Consider the following 14,181-nt stretch of genomic DNA (forward strand, 5'->3'; position numbering starts at 1 on the left):
TTCATTATATACTAGCATTTTCTGCCACTGTGTGAGAAGTAAAGTTTAATTTAGTATCTATTCTTATGTTATAAGCTATTAATGGTAGTTATATTAAGGGAGGGGAACTATGTAGAGGAGGACAGGAGTGGGAATTATGTGCCCTTTTGTACCTTTTTTGAATTTTAGACTGTGCATGTTATATTTATTTTAAGAATAAATGAATTTTTAAAATGATAATTTTTAAAAAATTGATAAATGTGGTAGGACCATTATACATTTTGAGTTGTAGTTATAGTCTTTGGAAAGTATTCTGATACTCAGATAAAATTCCATGTTTTTATCCATGGCTTCATCTTTTCAGATGTATTTTAGTTTTTTTGTTTTTTGTTTTTTTTCTTTTATAGGAAGCCGTGGGTAGCAAACCTGGAGATTATCTTTGATTGTGTTTGAATAACATCTCATTTGGTTGCCTAAGTTCCTTATTTTATTTTCCTGAGCCATTAGGGTCTGAGCAGAGGATTCAGCAGTGAGGGGCAATATATTTTGAGTTGTCATTTGGATAAAAAGAATTAGACTGAGGACTCCTCCCCAGTAATATATTTACCTTATCTCCAGGCATATGCTCTCTTATGTGATCTAACCTCTTATTCCCTAGGAGTGGACCCAGCTTTTGACCTTCCTCTTCTGGCAGTTTATCTCCACATGGCCCTGACCCTCAGTTCTAAGCAGCCCAGTCTATCTTCATTCCTTTACCACTGTCAACTTAGAACTGAGTTGCTATCTTACTTTTGGTTCAGAGTTCTTAGGCTCTCTGTCTATGGGTCTGTCTTAAACTTAGAGTGTTTAGATAGTATAAGTGTGTCCATTGTTAAACAACAGTATGAATTGATATTTGAGTTCCAGTCCTGTTTTAGAAGCTAGCCACTAGATGTCTCTCTTGTAAAGAAATAACCTTTTACAGAGTCTTAAAATTACTTTTTGTAAAAATGTCTATATGTGTATAACTGAGTCACTTTGCCATATAGCAAAGATTGGCAAAACAGTCTAAATCAACTACACTTCAGTTAAAATTTTTTTCATTACTTTTTGAATAAAATTATAACATTCAAATTATATTGCAGTGATATACCTGGTATCCATCACTGTATTAACATCAGGAGCACTTTTTTCCTTCAATAATTATATGGCAATACATTTCTTAAAGGACAGGTTTTTGGTTTTGTTTTTGTGGGTTTGAGCTTTTTGTTTCTTTTTGGGCATGGTGTTTTATAAGTAGTATATATAGGTTTTTACCTTGCTGCAAACTAACTTTAGAAAAGAACAAAAGAAAATGAAATAATGGGTTTAGCAGTTATGGTCGTGATGAAAGAGGTGGATTAGAGAATATGACATAGTAGGTTTTCAGTGCACACTTGTTAACTAATTGAACATGGTTAGCTCTGTGGTTTCTTCCCCATAACTGATACAGTTTAATGGAAGAATTTCAAAGCAACAGCAAGGACTTAATGCCTCTATTCTTTCACACTGTTTTTCTAATGGTTCTTCGGTTAATCAGGTATTTCCTTACTGGGGCCATGTAGACAGTGGTAAGGAAGTTTTTACTCCACACATCAGAGAGGGTGTGCCTTTCCATAGCAACAGGCAGCATTCACTCAAGTGGAAACCAAACATTGTTGATCATGTTACGGTCCCCGTATTGGTTCAGTTAGGAAAGTCTGTCCTCAGCCACCAAGTCTGCTTGTTCATCTCAGGAAGGAGTACCTTTCCACTGCCTTCACTGTGGCATCTATCATCTATAGCATCCAGCAGCTGTCATCTTCTCCCATGCAGGCCCATCTTGCCTCACCCGGGATTACTAGGGAACCTCTAAGGAACTCTCTGTACCTTCAGTATCTCCTTACGTCAGTCACTCTTATACATTGATGCCAATACATCTTCTGAAAGCACGTGTTTACTCTGATGGTCACCTGCTCAGAATCCTTTAGTGCTTCTGTGCCCACAGGAGTCATTAGCTCCGAGATACCTTTACTGGTCACAGGCAGAATTGCCAGTAGGTGAAATTTGTCACCTCACCAGCTTTGAACTATCTGAAGGTCTCAAGTGTTTTACCCTTTTCTGTGACCTAAAATTACCTTCCTTTATCTCTCCCTACCCGCCCCCCATTTCAAATTGCTTTTTCAGCAGTTGGAAATACCTCTTTCAAATATTTCTTACTTTAAGCAGTATGTTCCTGTTCCTCTAAGGATTGGGATCCATACTAAATAGTAGATTTTCATAGATGCCCCCACCTGATTTCCTAGTGTGTTCAACTAAAGGCACCCAGAGTGGTTATTCCTAATCCTAGAATGCCTTCCCCTTTCCTGTTTCCTAGACATCTGTGAAAATACACATGGTAGCTCATCTTCTCCATTATTTCTCCTTTGCCAGGGTTCCTATGGTACATATTTTCTCCAAAGTTAATGTAAAACAGATGCCTGCATTTAGTGCTGGTGTTCAGTTTTTGGTATGCATGTATCTGCTTTCCTTTCTGTATTCTAGTGTTTCTTGGGAATGGCTCTGTTGACACTTTGAACAGGACAGTTTTTGTTGTGTGGCACTTTCGTGTGCATTACAGGAAGGTTGGCATTTCTGGTCCCTGCCCACTAAATACCTAAAGTGCTCCCCAGTCTCGGAACAATGAAAACTGCCTAGCCGCTTCCAGATGAGGTTGGTGCCACTCCGGGTGGAGAACTGCCTTATTAAGTGCTCGAATATATATTAGTTATTTGAAGCAAAATGTACTTTTTGTTCATTTCGATCTTTACCTACTATATCCGTTTTCTTAATGTGCTGTCTACCACATACTCCACAAGCAGGTTAACCTGTTTCCTATTATGATCATGTATTACCAGTAGTGAAACTGGTTTTTAAAAGAGCAAAATATAACTGGAACTTCTCAAAGTATTTCATAATGATGTGAGGCATAAAATTACGGTTTTCATTCTCCCCAGTTCCAGTAACCCTTTGCATTCACTCTTCCAAGAACATTTGCTATGGTACCAATCCTAACAAAATAGATGGGTTATTTTTATGAAGATAGTTATGTTTATTTTTGAGGCTTTAAATTTAAAAGATAAAATTTAAATTTCAAAAGATAAAATGCCTGTGAGTGAAGGATTATGTGCGTTTATTTATTATTGAAGCGTTTCACATTTTTGTAGATTTTCTTTCTGCTTTAAGTTAAAATAAGATTTTATAACCCACAGTGGAATAAAAATCGTTTTTCCTAATAGTCCATTGGGTGTTATTTTCTGTTTCCAGATTTTATAGCAGTTGACAATATATTGATTAATCTATCTTCACTATGGCTTAGAAATGCAAGAAGGAACCTAGAAAGAAAAATGTAATCCCTTGTATGAAACAAGATGCTTTATTTGCATGAAATAAAATATTCAGTTCAAACCAGTTTGAGCTATAAATGTGGTGTATTATTATATAGGCTTTCATAACTGAATGTCCACAGGTAGGATGGACTTCAGGACTTCGGGTACAGTGACTCATTGTATCATGAAAGACCCAGTTTATAGATGATTCTTCATTGTATTTTCTGTGATGTCCGCCAGATCCTTCTAATGGTTTAGGTAAAATATTTAGGAGTGCTTGTTTCCCAATGTAACTGAACAGGAAACCTGAAATTCACTGTGATTGGACCACCTAGGTCATCTGCCCAATCCTGAGACCTTGTGTCCAGGAGAATATAAGGTGTGACTTTCTTAAGCCAAACAGTAAGTGTGTAGTCCTAGAGATGGGGATGGGATCTATTATTCACCAAAATCTGATTTGGATTAGGAAGGAGAATGGAGGTAAGGGATTGCCAAGGAGACAGAATGTCCAGGATAACTCTTAAAAGTGATTTTAAAATATGGAGGCGAGTGTTTAAAATAAAATTGAGATCCATTTGAGTTATTAGTACAGAAAAATATATGGTTTGTTATTGAACTTTGATTTCTGGAAAGTTCATTATAGTATGCTAGATTGCAGCATAAACTCTTAAGAGTTAAAGTGCTGCCTGGGTTCAAACCCCAGCTCTGCCACTTTCCAGCAGAATAATAATGTTGGAAGAGTGCCTGACTTGTCTTTACCTTAGTGTTCTCTCCTATAAATGAAATAGTAGCCTTTATCCCATAGAATTATAAGAATTAAATTAATTGATACATATAAAACACTTAGAACAATGCCTGGCATTCAGGAGGCACTTAATAAACCAGTCAGCCTTCTGCATCTGCCAGTTCTGCATCTACAGATTTAGTCAATCACAGATTAAAAATATTTGGGGAAAATCTTGGAAGGTTCCAAAAAAGCAAAACTTGAATATGCTGTATACCAGCAACTGTTTACATAGCATTTATATTGTGTTAGATATTATAAACAATCTAGGGGTGATTTTAAAGTATTTGGGAGGATGTGTGTAGGTTATATGCTGATAGACATTTTATATAAAGGATTTGAGCATCTTCAGTTTTGGTATCTGTGCAGCAGGGTGCAGGGGAGGACTGAACCAACTCCCCCAGGATACCAAAGGATGACTGTTGTTTACTGCTGTTGCGACTAGCGAGTGCTTTCTGGTATAAGGCTTCACTGGTAGTTTGCATAACCTGTAGACTTTTCTGAGTTAATGAATGGTATGGGTTCGACGCCTGGATCAGGAAGATCCCCTGGAGGAGGGCATGGCAACCCACTCCAGTATTCTTGCCTGAGAATCCCATGGACAGAGAGGTCTGGCGGGCTACAGTCCGTAGGGCCATGAAGAGTCAGACACGACTCAAGTGACTGAGCACGCACATACACATGGTAGTCTGAAGATCAGACTTGTAGAAAGTTTAGCTTTCACTTACCTCATGACGTCACCTGTATTTATGAATCATAAGTAAAAATTTCAGGCATATGTAAACTGCACTGTACCAGCAAGCTTCTCCACAAGCTTGTAGGAAATACTTCCCTTAATAACTGCGAACAAGAGTTGAAGAGTTAATGGCCTGAATATACTGTAGAAACAGTTATTAGGAGAGTTAAATAGCAGGATGACAGATTTCCTTCTAAGCTTTCATTTTGCTCTTCTTTAAAAACCTGTGTTGGTAGTGCGTTAATCAGAATAAAATCCATATTGTTTGACAGAACATTCAGAGCCCTTAGCAGTCTGGTATTAGTCCACATGTCCAGTTTCATAAACACTGAATTCCATGAAAGTAGAGTTTGGTTATAAACTCGTGGCACAATATTCTAAGTTGAAGACCCTGCAATGTTTCTGTTCTAAGCTTCATAACTCACAGGACATTAAATTGAATGTAAAATTATAACAGTAGTAATAACAGTAACTAACATTTTTGGTTGTGGTGTTCTGAGCTCTTGACCTATATATACTCACTTAATCCTATGATATAAATATTGTTCTCCCTGTTTTACTGTGAGAATGCTGAGGCATAGAGGAGATGTGTCTCTTGCTCAAGATCACATGAAGTAATAAATTTTGTTAAGAGTAGGATTCAAACAGAGTCCACTTCACCTCTCCCCTCTCCTACCTCTGGGCATTACAGTATATTGGATATCTTTTCTGTGTACAATGTCAATAAAGAACAGAGTTCTTTTATGTGAAACTCTATACTCTTCTTACAGTGATTTGGAAGGAAAAACGTGCGTTGGTGGTTCATTCACTGCCCTTTTAAAAAGAGGCTGCTTTGGGCTCATCCCCTGTGTCTCTTTGCATCCCTAATGCTCAGAGAGCCCTCATAAGTGTTCTTTGAGTAAATGTTGGTTAATCAGTGATGTAATGGAATGAGAATTGGCAATTTTTTTAAGAAACAAAAGTGTTCATGTGCATTTAAATTTTGTATTAGAAATCTTAGTTCTTAGAATTCAGTCTCCATATGTTACTCTTGCTGCTGCTGCTGCTGCCGCTAAGTCGCTTCAGTTGTGTCTGACTCTGTGCGACCCCATAGATGGCAGCCCACCAGGCTCCCCTGTCCCTGGGATTCTCCAGGCAAGAACACTGGAGTGGGTTGCCATTTCCTTCTCCAATGCATGAAAGTGGAAAGTGAAAGTGAAGTTGCTCAGTTGTGTCTGACTCTTTGCGACCCCATGGACTGCAGCCTACCAGGCTCCTCCGTCCATGGGATTTTCCAGGCAAAAGTACTGGAGTGGAGTGCCATCACCTTCTCCAATGTTACTCTTAGTTGCAGCATATTTCTTGAGGCACAAAGCTTTGAAGCTGTCAGAAGATTAAATAAGGAACCCTAGTTCTGGTTGAGTAATAATTTCTGAGATAAACACTTTAAAATAGGACTTCTAATAATAAAATATTTTTTATTTGGAAAAACTTGAGAATTTTCCCCTGAATATTCATCACTTTTATTTATTTGTTTTTAATAGGATAATTGCTTTACAGTGTTGTAATGGTTTGTGCCATACAGCAGCGTAAATCAATCATATATATATATATCCTCTTCCTCTGGAGCCTCCCTCCCACCCCCGCCATCTCACCCATCTAGGTCGTCACAGAGCACAGGCTGGGCTCCCTGTGTTATATAGTAGCTTCCCACTAGCAATCTGTTTTACATATGGTAGTGTATATATCGGAGAAGGCAATGGCACTCCACTCCAGTACTTTTGCCTGGAAAATCCCATGGACGGAGGAGCCTGGTAGGCTGCAGTCCATGGGGTCGCAAAGAGTCAGATACGACTGAGCGACTTCACTTTCACTTTTCACTTTCATGCATTGGAGAAGGAAATGGCAACCCACTCCAGTGTTCTTGCCTGGAGAATCCCAGGAACGGGGAAGCCTGGTGGGCTGCCATCTATGGGGTCCCACAGAGTCGGACACGACTGAAGCGACTTAGCAGCAGCAGCAGTGTATATATGTCAGTGAATAAAATATTTTTAAGTTTAAAAAGAATGTTAAAATTATTCTTGTCTTTTCTGTGACTTCCCCATGAAAGCATCTTTGATTTTTCTGATAATAAAAAATAGCCAGTCATTATGTCGACAGTTTATTTAATACAGACACACAGAGAAAGAATTAAGTCCTTTCATAATGTTAAGAAATAACCATTGTTAAAAATTTGGGGCGTATCCTTCATACTTCTAAATACAAAGTCATGAAGTCAGAAGAGTAGTTGAGTATATACATACATTACTTCCCCAGCCCCAAATTTGTGTTTCATCCACATATTATTGTCTTGGAACTGTGGGAGAGAATGAACCTCAACAGTTTCTAGTAAGCAAGAGTTGTTGAATAAATGTCCTATGTTAACTCACTAAAATCAAGTGTAAAATAATAATTATTTTTGTCATTTAATACTTGTTCACATAGGTGTTTCTCAGTCTTTTCTCATTATCACCTCCCAAGGAACCTTTTTAAACATTTTCCCTCAAATTGCTGCCTGCCCGCCCGCCCACCCTGATATTTTGATACCACGTATGTATCTGTTTATGTACTGGAACCCTCCAAAGGGCCACAAACAAACAATTATACTAATTTTTTCTACCCTCCTAAGAACCAGTTTTCAGCCTCTTGGGAGTGATGCTTCCCACATTGAGAATGTATGGGGGGTGTGTGTGTGTGTGTATTTGGGAGAGGAGGAGAAAAAGCTTTGCTGTGCATGAATGATTACTTCAGTTTCATGGCACTCAGAGAAGGAGCCAGTGTTTTTATTACCTTGTCAGTTTGTCCAGAAGGGAACATTAGATTTAATTGTTGCCACCATTACTTCACTGGTCTATTATCGAACTACAAACATCGTGCTTTAGGGTGCCTAAGTTGCTGAGAATATTCTGGGTATAGTAATTCCATCCTTGAGAACGTTGATAAATATGGCAAGGACACAATGACATCTTTCTAATTGAAGGCATTTTGTTGAATTGAGGGAACAGAAGTCCTAATGCGTTAAGAACAATAATAAATATTTAAACCTCTATCCTAGTGGTTGTCAAAAATCATGATTTTGCCTCGCAGAGGACATTTGCAGTATTGGGGAACATTTTTAGTTGTCACAGCTGAGGGAGTGGATGTTGTTAGTGGCATCTCATGGTGGGAGGCCTGGTGCTAAACATCTTGCTAAACATCTTGCAGTGCGCAAGGTGATGTATCCCCACACCGTGAACCATAATAGAAGTATCTGGTCCAAACTGTCAGCACTGCTGAGGTTGAGAAACCCAGCTTTATCCTAATGATTCTATATCTTGGAATCTATATTTAGAAAATAACCCAAAACTCAGAAACAATTGTATGTATGCCTAGAGATGCTCACTGAAGCATTATTAATTTTAATCTTTTTTTTTTAACAAAGTATTCTTTCAGAAAACTTACAAACAAAAGAGAGGGGGACTCAGTCCCCCCCCAAAATAATGTTGTTGGGATTTTGATGTATGTATTCTTTGAAGTAGGACTTTTATCACTATATGGGCTTCCCTGGTAGCTCAGCAGTAAAGAATCTGCCTGCAATGCAGGAGATGCGGGTTTGATCCCTAGGTCAGGAAGATCCGCTGGAGAAGGAAATGGCAGTCCCCTCCAGTATTCTTGTCTGGAAAAACCCCATGGACAGAGGAACCTGGTGGCCTGTAGTCCATGGGGTCACAAAGAGTCGGGCACGACTGAGTGACTACTTTGACTTTCATATAGTGACATGCTGCTATTCAGTTACTTCGTTGTGTCTGACTCTTTGCGACCCCATGGAGTGTAGCCCACCAGCCTCCTCTGTCCATGGAATTCTCCAGGCAAGAATACTTGAGTGGGTAGCCATTCCCTTCTCCAAGGGATCTTCCTGACCCAGAGATCAAACCCGGTCTCTTGCATTGCAGGCGGGTTCTTTACTGTCTGAGCCACCAGGGAAGCCCATATCGTTCTATATACGTATGAGAAATGAAAGAGTTAATTCTTTCAGACTTAGAGATTTCATTGCCTTAGTCAGGACCACATCAATTTCAGGAACACTGAAGAACCACTTCAGAGGGAATTAATTAACTCATTCATTTCAGGAATTTTTTATACTGTACTCTTCAACCTTTTTGTCCACTCTCTCTTAAATTTTAGACTCCACATTACTGTTCACAGATGCCTCTTATACTATCATAAAGTGAAAACATAGAGGCAGTTTTTCAGTGAAGTAAACTCTAAGTTCTATGTACCAGAAAAGGTACATGATAGCCCCATCCCTGAGGCCATTCTTCTGTTTTTCTTTACTGTGATGTAAGAACAAGAACAAGTGGTAAAAAATGGGAAGCAGTCATAAATGTCTGGAGAGTCGATAAATAGATTTTGGCATTCTTCGTGCAACGGAATACTATGTAATGGTTAAAATTAATGAACTAATTTACATGTATCATCATAAGTCTCCAAAGCATAACATAAAGAGCATGACATGAGGTATTTAGAGTATGATAACATTGAAATAGGTGTTGCTATCACACAAAATATTGCATAGATATGTTTATATATGTATTAAAAATGTAAAACCATAAATGACAAAAATAGATACCCAACCTCAGGATAGTAATTACCTCTCTTAAGGAGAAGGGAATTGGATCAAGGACCAGTGAAAAGATTCATCAACCACATTTATAATCTTACATGTCTTAGAAGAAAGTATCTCAAGCATATAAATATGGCAACATGCAAGTTGGTTGACTATGTCTATGTTGAATGTTTTTATTCTTTTTTTGTTTTTAAGCTAAATACACTTTTCAGATTTGTTCATGTTTTAACTCGGGCCAAATATAAATAGATAATAGGCATAATTTAGCAATATATAATAAAAGAGTAATGAATGATTCCCATATAGCCACAACTAGTTAACTAAAACTAATAAAATCATTTCCAAGGACTTTTCTGTCTTTGTTTTTGGAATGTTAAGTACTTTCAGAGGGTATCTGGGGTCCACTGAATGTTAAGAAAGGCAAATGGTTCTTGAAATTACTCAAGCAACAGTTGCGGTGATTATGATTTACAATTCCAAAACATGACAAACTGGTAATCTTTCCTCTTCCCTCTGTAACTTAAATATATTTAGAAGGAAACCATATTGTACATTAAGATTAAAAAATTACTTTACTTCATACTAAGAAATGTGGTGTCTCTTGGCCTCTTGATACTGATACTATACTTACCTATTTCACAGATAGCAAATACTGCAAGATGTTTCATTTTAGAAGAATTCTTTATTTAAAATCAGTAACTGTTGTGTTTGTGTTCAGGTTTTTCTGTTTTGTTTTTTTTTTTTAAGTTTTCTCCTCTGAGATTTTAGATATCCAACCTTTAAATCAGTAAGGGATGCTTTACAACTTAAATCTATCCAAAAAAAAAAAAATTTAACATGATTGCTTCTTGTATAAGTGGCACTATCAAGTATCAATATGTGTTTCTCTAACTAGTGCCCAAAACTATCTTGTTACTGAAGAAAGCATCCATAAGCAAATCTGTGATAACTTACATTAATAGAAGGATTTTTACTTAATTTTATGTTAGTCTTCACACAAAAAATTGACCAAATCATATAAATGTTTGGTGGGAGATATTCTACCAGATTGTATTAAAAAAAATTATTTTAGATTTTGGGACCATGCTGCTAAGGGATATATTTATAGGAGATATTGACTATTGCTTGTACATACAGCTAGCAATAAACTTGCCGGTGGGTTGTTAGAAATTTATTTGCCAAGAAAGAAAAACATGTATAAAATGATCATGTAGTGAAGACATTTAAATTTATGTAATGGATTGAATATTTTGAGCATTAAATGTTTTTAAAAAGGAATGGTCTCCAAATTTTGATGTATCAGATAGAGCATATGGCCATTTTTCTAAAATCACACATTTAGTGAATTGTTACAGTTGATTCTGTGTCAAGCCAAAGTTTAGACTAACAGCGAACAGACTAACTCAGAGTGCTTTCTGCTTAGCAACCAATTTGTTGTCTCCTGTTTTGCTACTGAATGCACGTACTCATGGCTCAGAAGTGTATCTGCAGCCAGCTGGTCTCAACTGGACAATACTTCATTCACCTAATTTCCAAACTAGTCAGGCAGAGATATCAGCTTTTTATTTTTAGTCATGAGGAAATTTATTTGTAAACTTCAAGTAGTAGCTCACTGATCTCAGAAGCCCCTGAACTATGAGAAACTGCCTTTTAATTCAAGAATGCGAAATCCTTGGAATTTCTGTTCTGCTTAATATTTTTTCCTCTTAAAGCCTCTTGCAAGTATATTGTTTAAAAAACATAACCTCTAACATTCTAGAAAAGAGAAAATAGCTTTTAGTATAAAAAAATTTTAAACTCCAAGAATACTTTTAGAATAATTATCTGAAAACAAAAATTTAGGAAGTTAGTTGTGTGTTCAGATTTCTGTTGTCTGCCTTTATCCCCCACATGATTGTTTTCTCTCTTAGAAAACAACAGTTTTGTTGGCATGTGAAGCTTCAATTTCCTCAGAGTCAAGCTGTGTACGTAGAAAAAAGGTATAGTATCACCACTTTCTATTCACAATTTACTTGTTTTCATTACGCCTCCGTATTGAAAATAAACTGTTAGATGTGATGTCAGTAGTAGAATGGATAACTAAGTATGGTATAGTCATACAATGAAATGCTACACACCACTGAAAATGAATCAACTATAATTACGCACATCAACATGGACGAACCTCAGAAGTAATGTCTAGTGAGAAAACCAAGTTAAGGAAGAATATAAAGTATGATTTTTGTATGTAAATATGGAAAAAAATAAAAGTATACTTTTTAGGAATACCTCAATGGCACCCCACTCCAGTACTCTTGCTTGGAAAATCCCATGGATGGAGGAGCCTGTTAGGCTGCAGTCCATGGGGTCGCTAAGAGTCAGACACGACTGAGCGACTTCACTTTGACTTTTCACTTTCATGCATTGGAGAAGGAAATGGCGACCCACTCCAGTGTTCTTGCCTGGAGAATCGCAGGGACGGGGGAGCCTGGTGGGCTGCCATCTATGGGGTCGCACAGAGTCGAACACAACTGAAATGACTTAGCATAGCATAGCATAGTAATGGTAGAACTCTGAGGAAAGTGATTAGCACAGAAATCATAATAGTGTTTACTTCAAGATGGGGACAGATGTGAAGGAGAGCAGCATAGGGAGAAGCAGGAGGGCTGAATCAAGAGGAAACCTCTTCAGGCAGGTGGTTATACAGGAAATGAAAAATAATCCCAAATTCTACTATGATAAAATTACTGCTATTAACATCACAATGTGTCCTCAGAAAATACATTATTTTGGACATGAATATGTATACTCATAATTGGAATTAATTCACGTAACAGTTGTTTATCCTACTTTTTTCATATTATGAACATTTTCAGATACCATTTAAAAATTTGAATGGTGGTATACTATTTAATTCCTTGGGTTAAGAAAATTTTAAAGTTGCCTTTTAAATAATGTCTTTAGCATATATTCATACTATGCATAAATGTCCTCTCTTTGTAATTGCCATATCAATTTTAGGGAAGAACTTGATTATTTAAGGTTGCATGACTGACTAACAACAGGGAAAGGACTTACATTTTACAGGTAGGGATATGTAGCACAGTAGTGTATATGAATATGTATGAGCTTTTTTCCTAAGTAATTTTTGCTTAAAAGGATATTATATTTTGCCAAGACTAGAATAAAAGGTCTATGTTCAGTTTTTTCTCTAAAGCCACAATATTTAATAATTCTAAATTAACACCTTTAGTAGAAAATTATAAATAATAAGTTTTGTTTTTGTTTTTGTTGGGAAGAGTACCAGATGATAAAACTATCAATGAAATCCTAAGACCTTACATTGATCCTGAAAAGTCTGATCCTGTAATTCGTCAAAGGTATGTTTCAAAAATCTTGTCACTTTCTGAAATTATTCTACATAATGAGGTGTGTATTATGTGCATATTTAAATAAAGCCATGTTTTTATTAGAATGTGATATTTTCATAGTTTACTTTCTGTCCCATTTCCTTGGGGTGTACTCAGGGCTTTGTCAGTCAGAGGTGATGTTTTGGGTGAGAATTTTGGTTATAGTAAAAATAACAGTACTTAACACTTTGTATTAATTCATTTAATCCTCACAATAACCCTTTAAAGTAGATTATTGCCATTATATCCATTTTACAGGTGGAGAAACTAAGCCTTAAAGTGGTTAAGTGACCTCATAAAGCTAATAATTAGGGAAGTAGGATTCAAATTCAGGCAGTCTGGATTCAGAGTCTGTACTCTTAGCCCTTAAACTAAACTGCCTTTCAAAGTTGAACTCAAAACTCTGAAAATTAGAGTTTCCAAGTAGTTAAAGACAGGAAATCCTGTTTCAGCCAAGTCTTCATAAAACTAAGTAATGTAGTTCTGCCTCCTGTCCAGAAATACATGGACAAAAATGGTTAACATAGCATAGTGGAAAGATTCAGTTATGAATATCTGCTTTAGAATAGCTAATTTTGTCCCTTATTAGCTATGTGATCAGGAGTCAACTTACTTACCTAACTTCTGGGCCTTAATTTTTTCCATCAGTAAAATGAGAATGATGATGTTTACTAGATAGAGTTGTTATGAAGCTTTTAAAAAATTACGTATATAAGGTTCCTGGTACAGAGTCTTACACATAGTAGCACTGAAAGAAGGAAACTGTTAGCATGTGAATGTGTTTCTGAGCAGGAGTTTCTTTTCACCAGGTGATACCTGCTTAAGATAGTCATGCTTGGTTTGTTTTAAATTTTAAATTGGGTGAATTCTAAAGCATCTGATTCAGTTCTAGTTAAATCTTATCTTCTGCTTTTCATAAAAAATGTTGACACAAACCCGATCTATGTTGCATACCACACAGTGTCTTTGGGACCGCTACCATGTTTCTTTTCCTTTTACTGTAGTCGTTGTTTAGTCATCCAGCTCATGTCTGACTCCCTGCAATCCCATGGGCTGTAGCCCCCCAGACTCCTGTGTTTGTGGGATTTCCCAGGCAAGAATACTGAAGTGGGTTGCCATTTCCTTCTCCAGGGGATCTTCCCAACCCAGGGATCAAACCTGCATCTCCTGCTTAGCAGGCAGGTTCTTTACCACTGAGCCACCAGGGAAGCCTTTCTTCTTGCTACGAACAATCTAATTGTTATTACTGGTCATATATTTAACAATAAGGCAAAATACCTGTGATCAAATTGGATACTTTTTTA

At 37.0% G+C, this 14,181-nt stretch overlaps 1 protein-coding gene across 1 annotated transcript in view; it reads left to right on the forward strand.

Moving 5' to 3' along the window:
• Window positions 1-14,181, forward strand: part of ZNHIT6 (zinc finger HIT-type containing 6) — a 61,853-nt gene that overhangs the window by 25,374 nt on the left and 22,298 nt on the right. Inside the window, exons 6-7 of the mRNA XM_002686285.7 lie at window positions 11,399-11,467; window positions 12,767-12,847. Of these exons, the coding sequence (XP_002686331.1) occupies window positions 11,399-11,467; window positions 12,767-12,847 (150 nt within the window). The remainder of the gene's footprint in view (window positions 1-11,398; window positions 11,468-12,766; window positions 12,848-14,181) is intronic.

The sequence above is a fragment of the Bos taurus genome, chromosome 3 (assembly GCF_002263795.3).
Source record: "Bos taurus isolate L1 Dominette 01449 registration number 42190680 breed Hereford chromosome 3, ARS-UCD2.0, whole genome shotgun sequence".
Taxonomy (NCBI): domain Eukaryota; kingdom Metazoa; phylum Chordata; class Mammalia; order Artiodactyla; family Bovidae; genus Bos; species Bos taurus.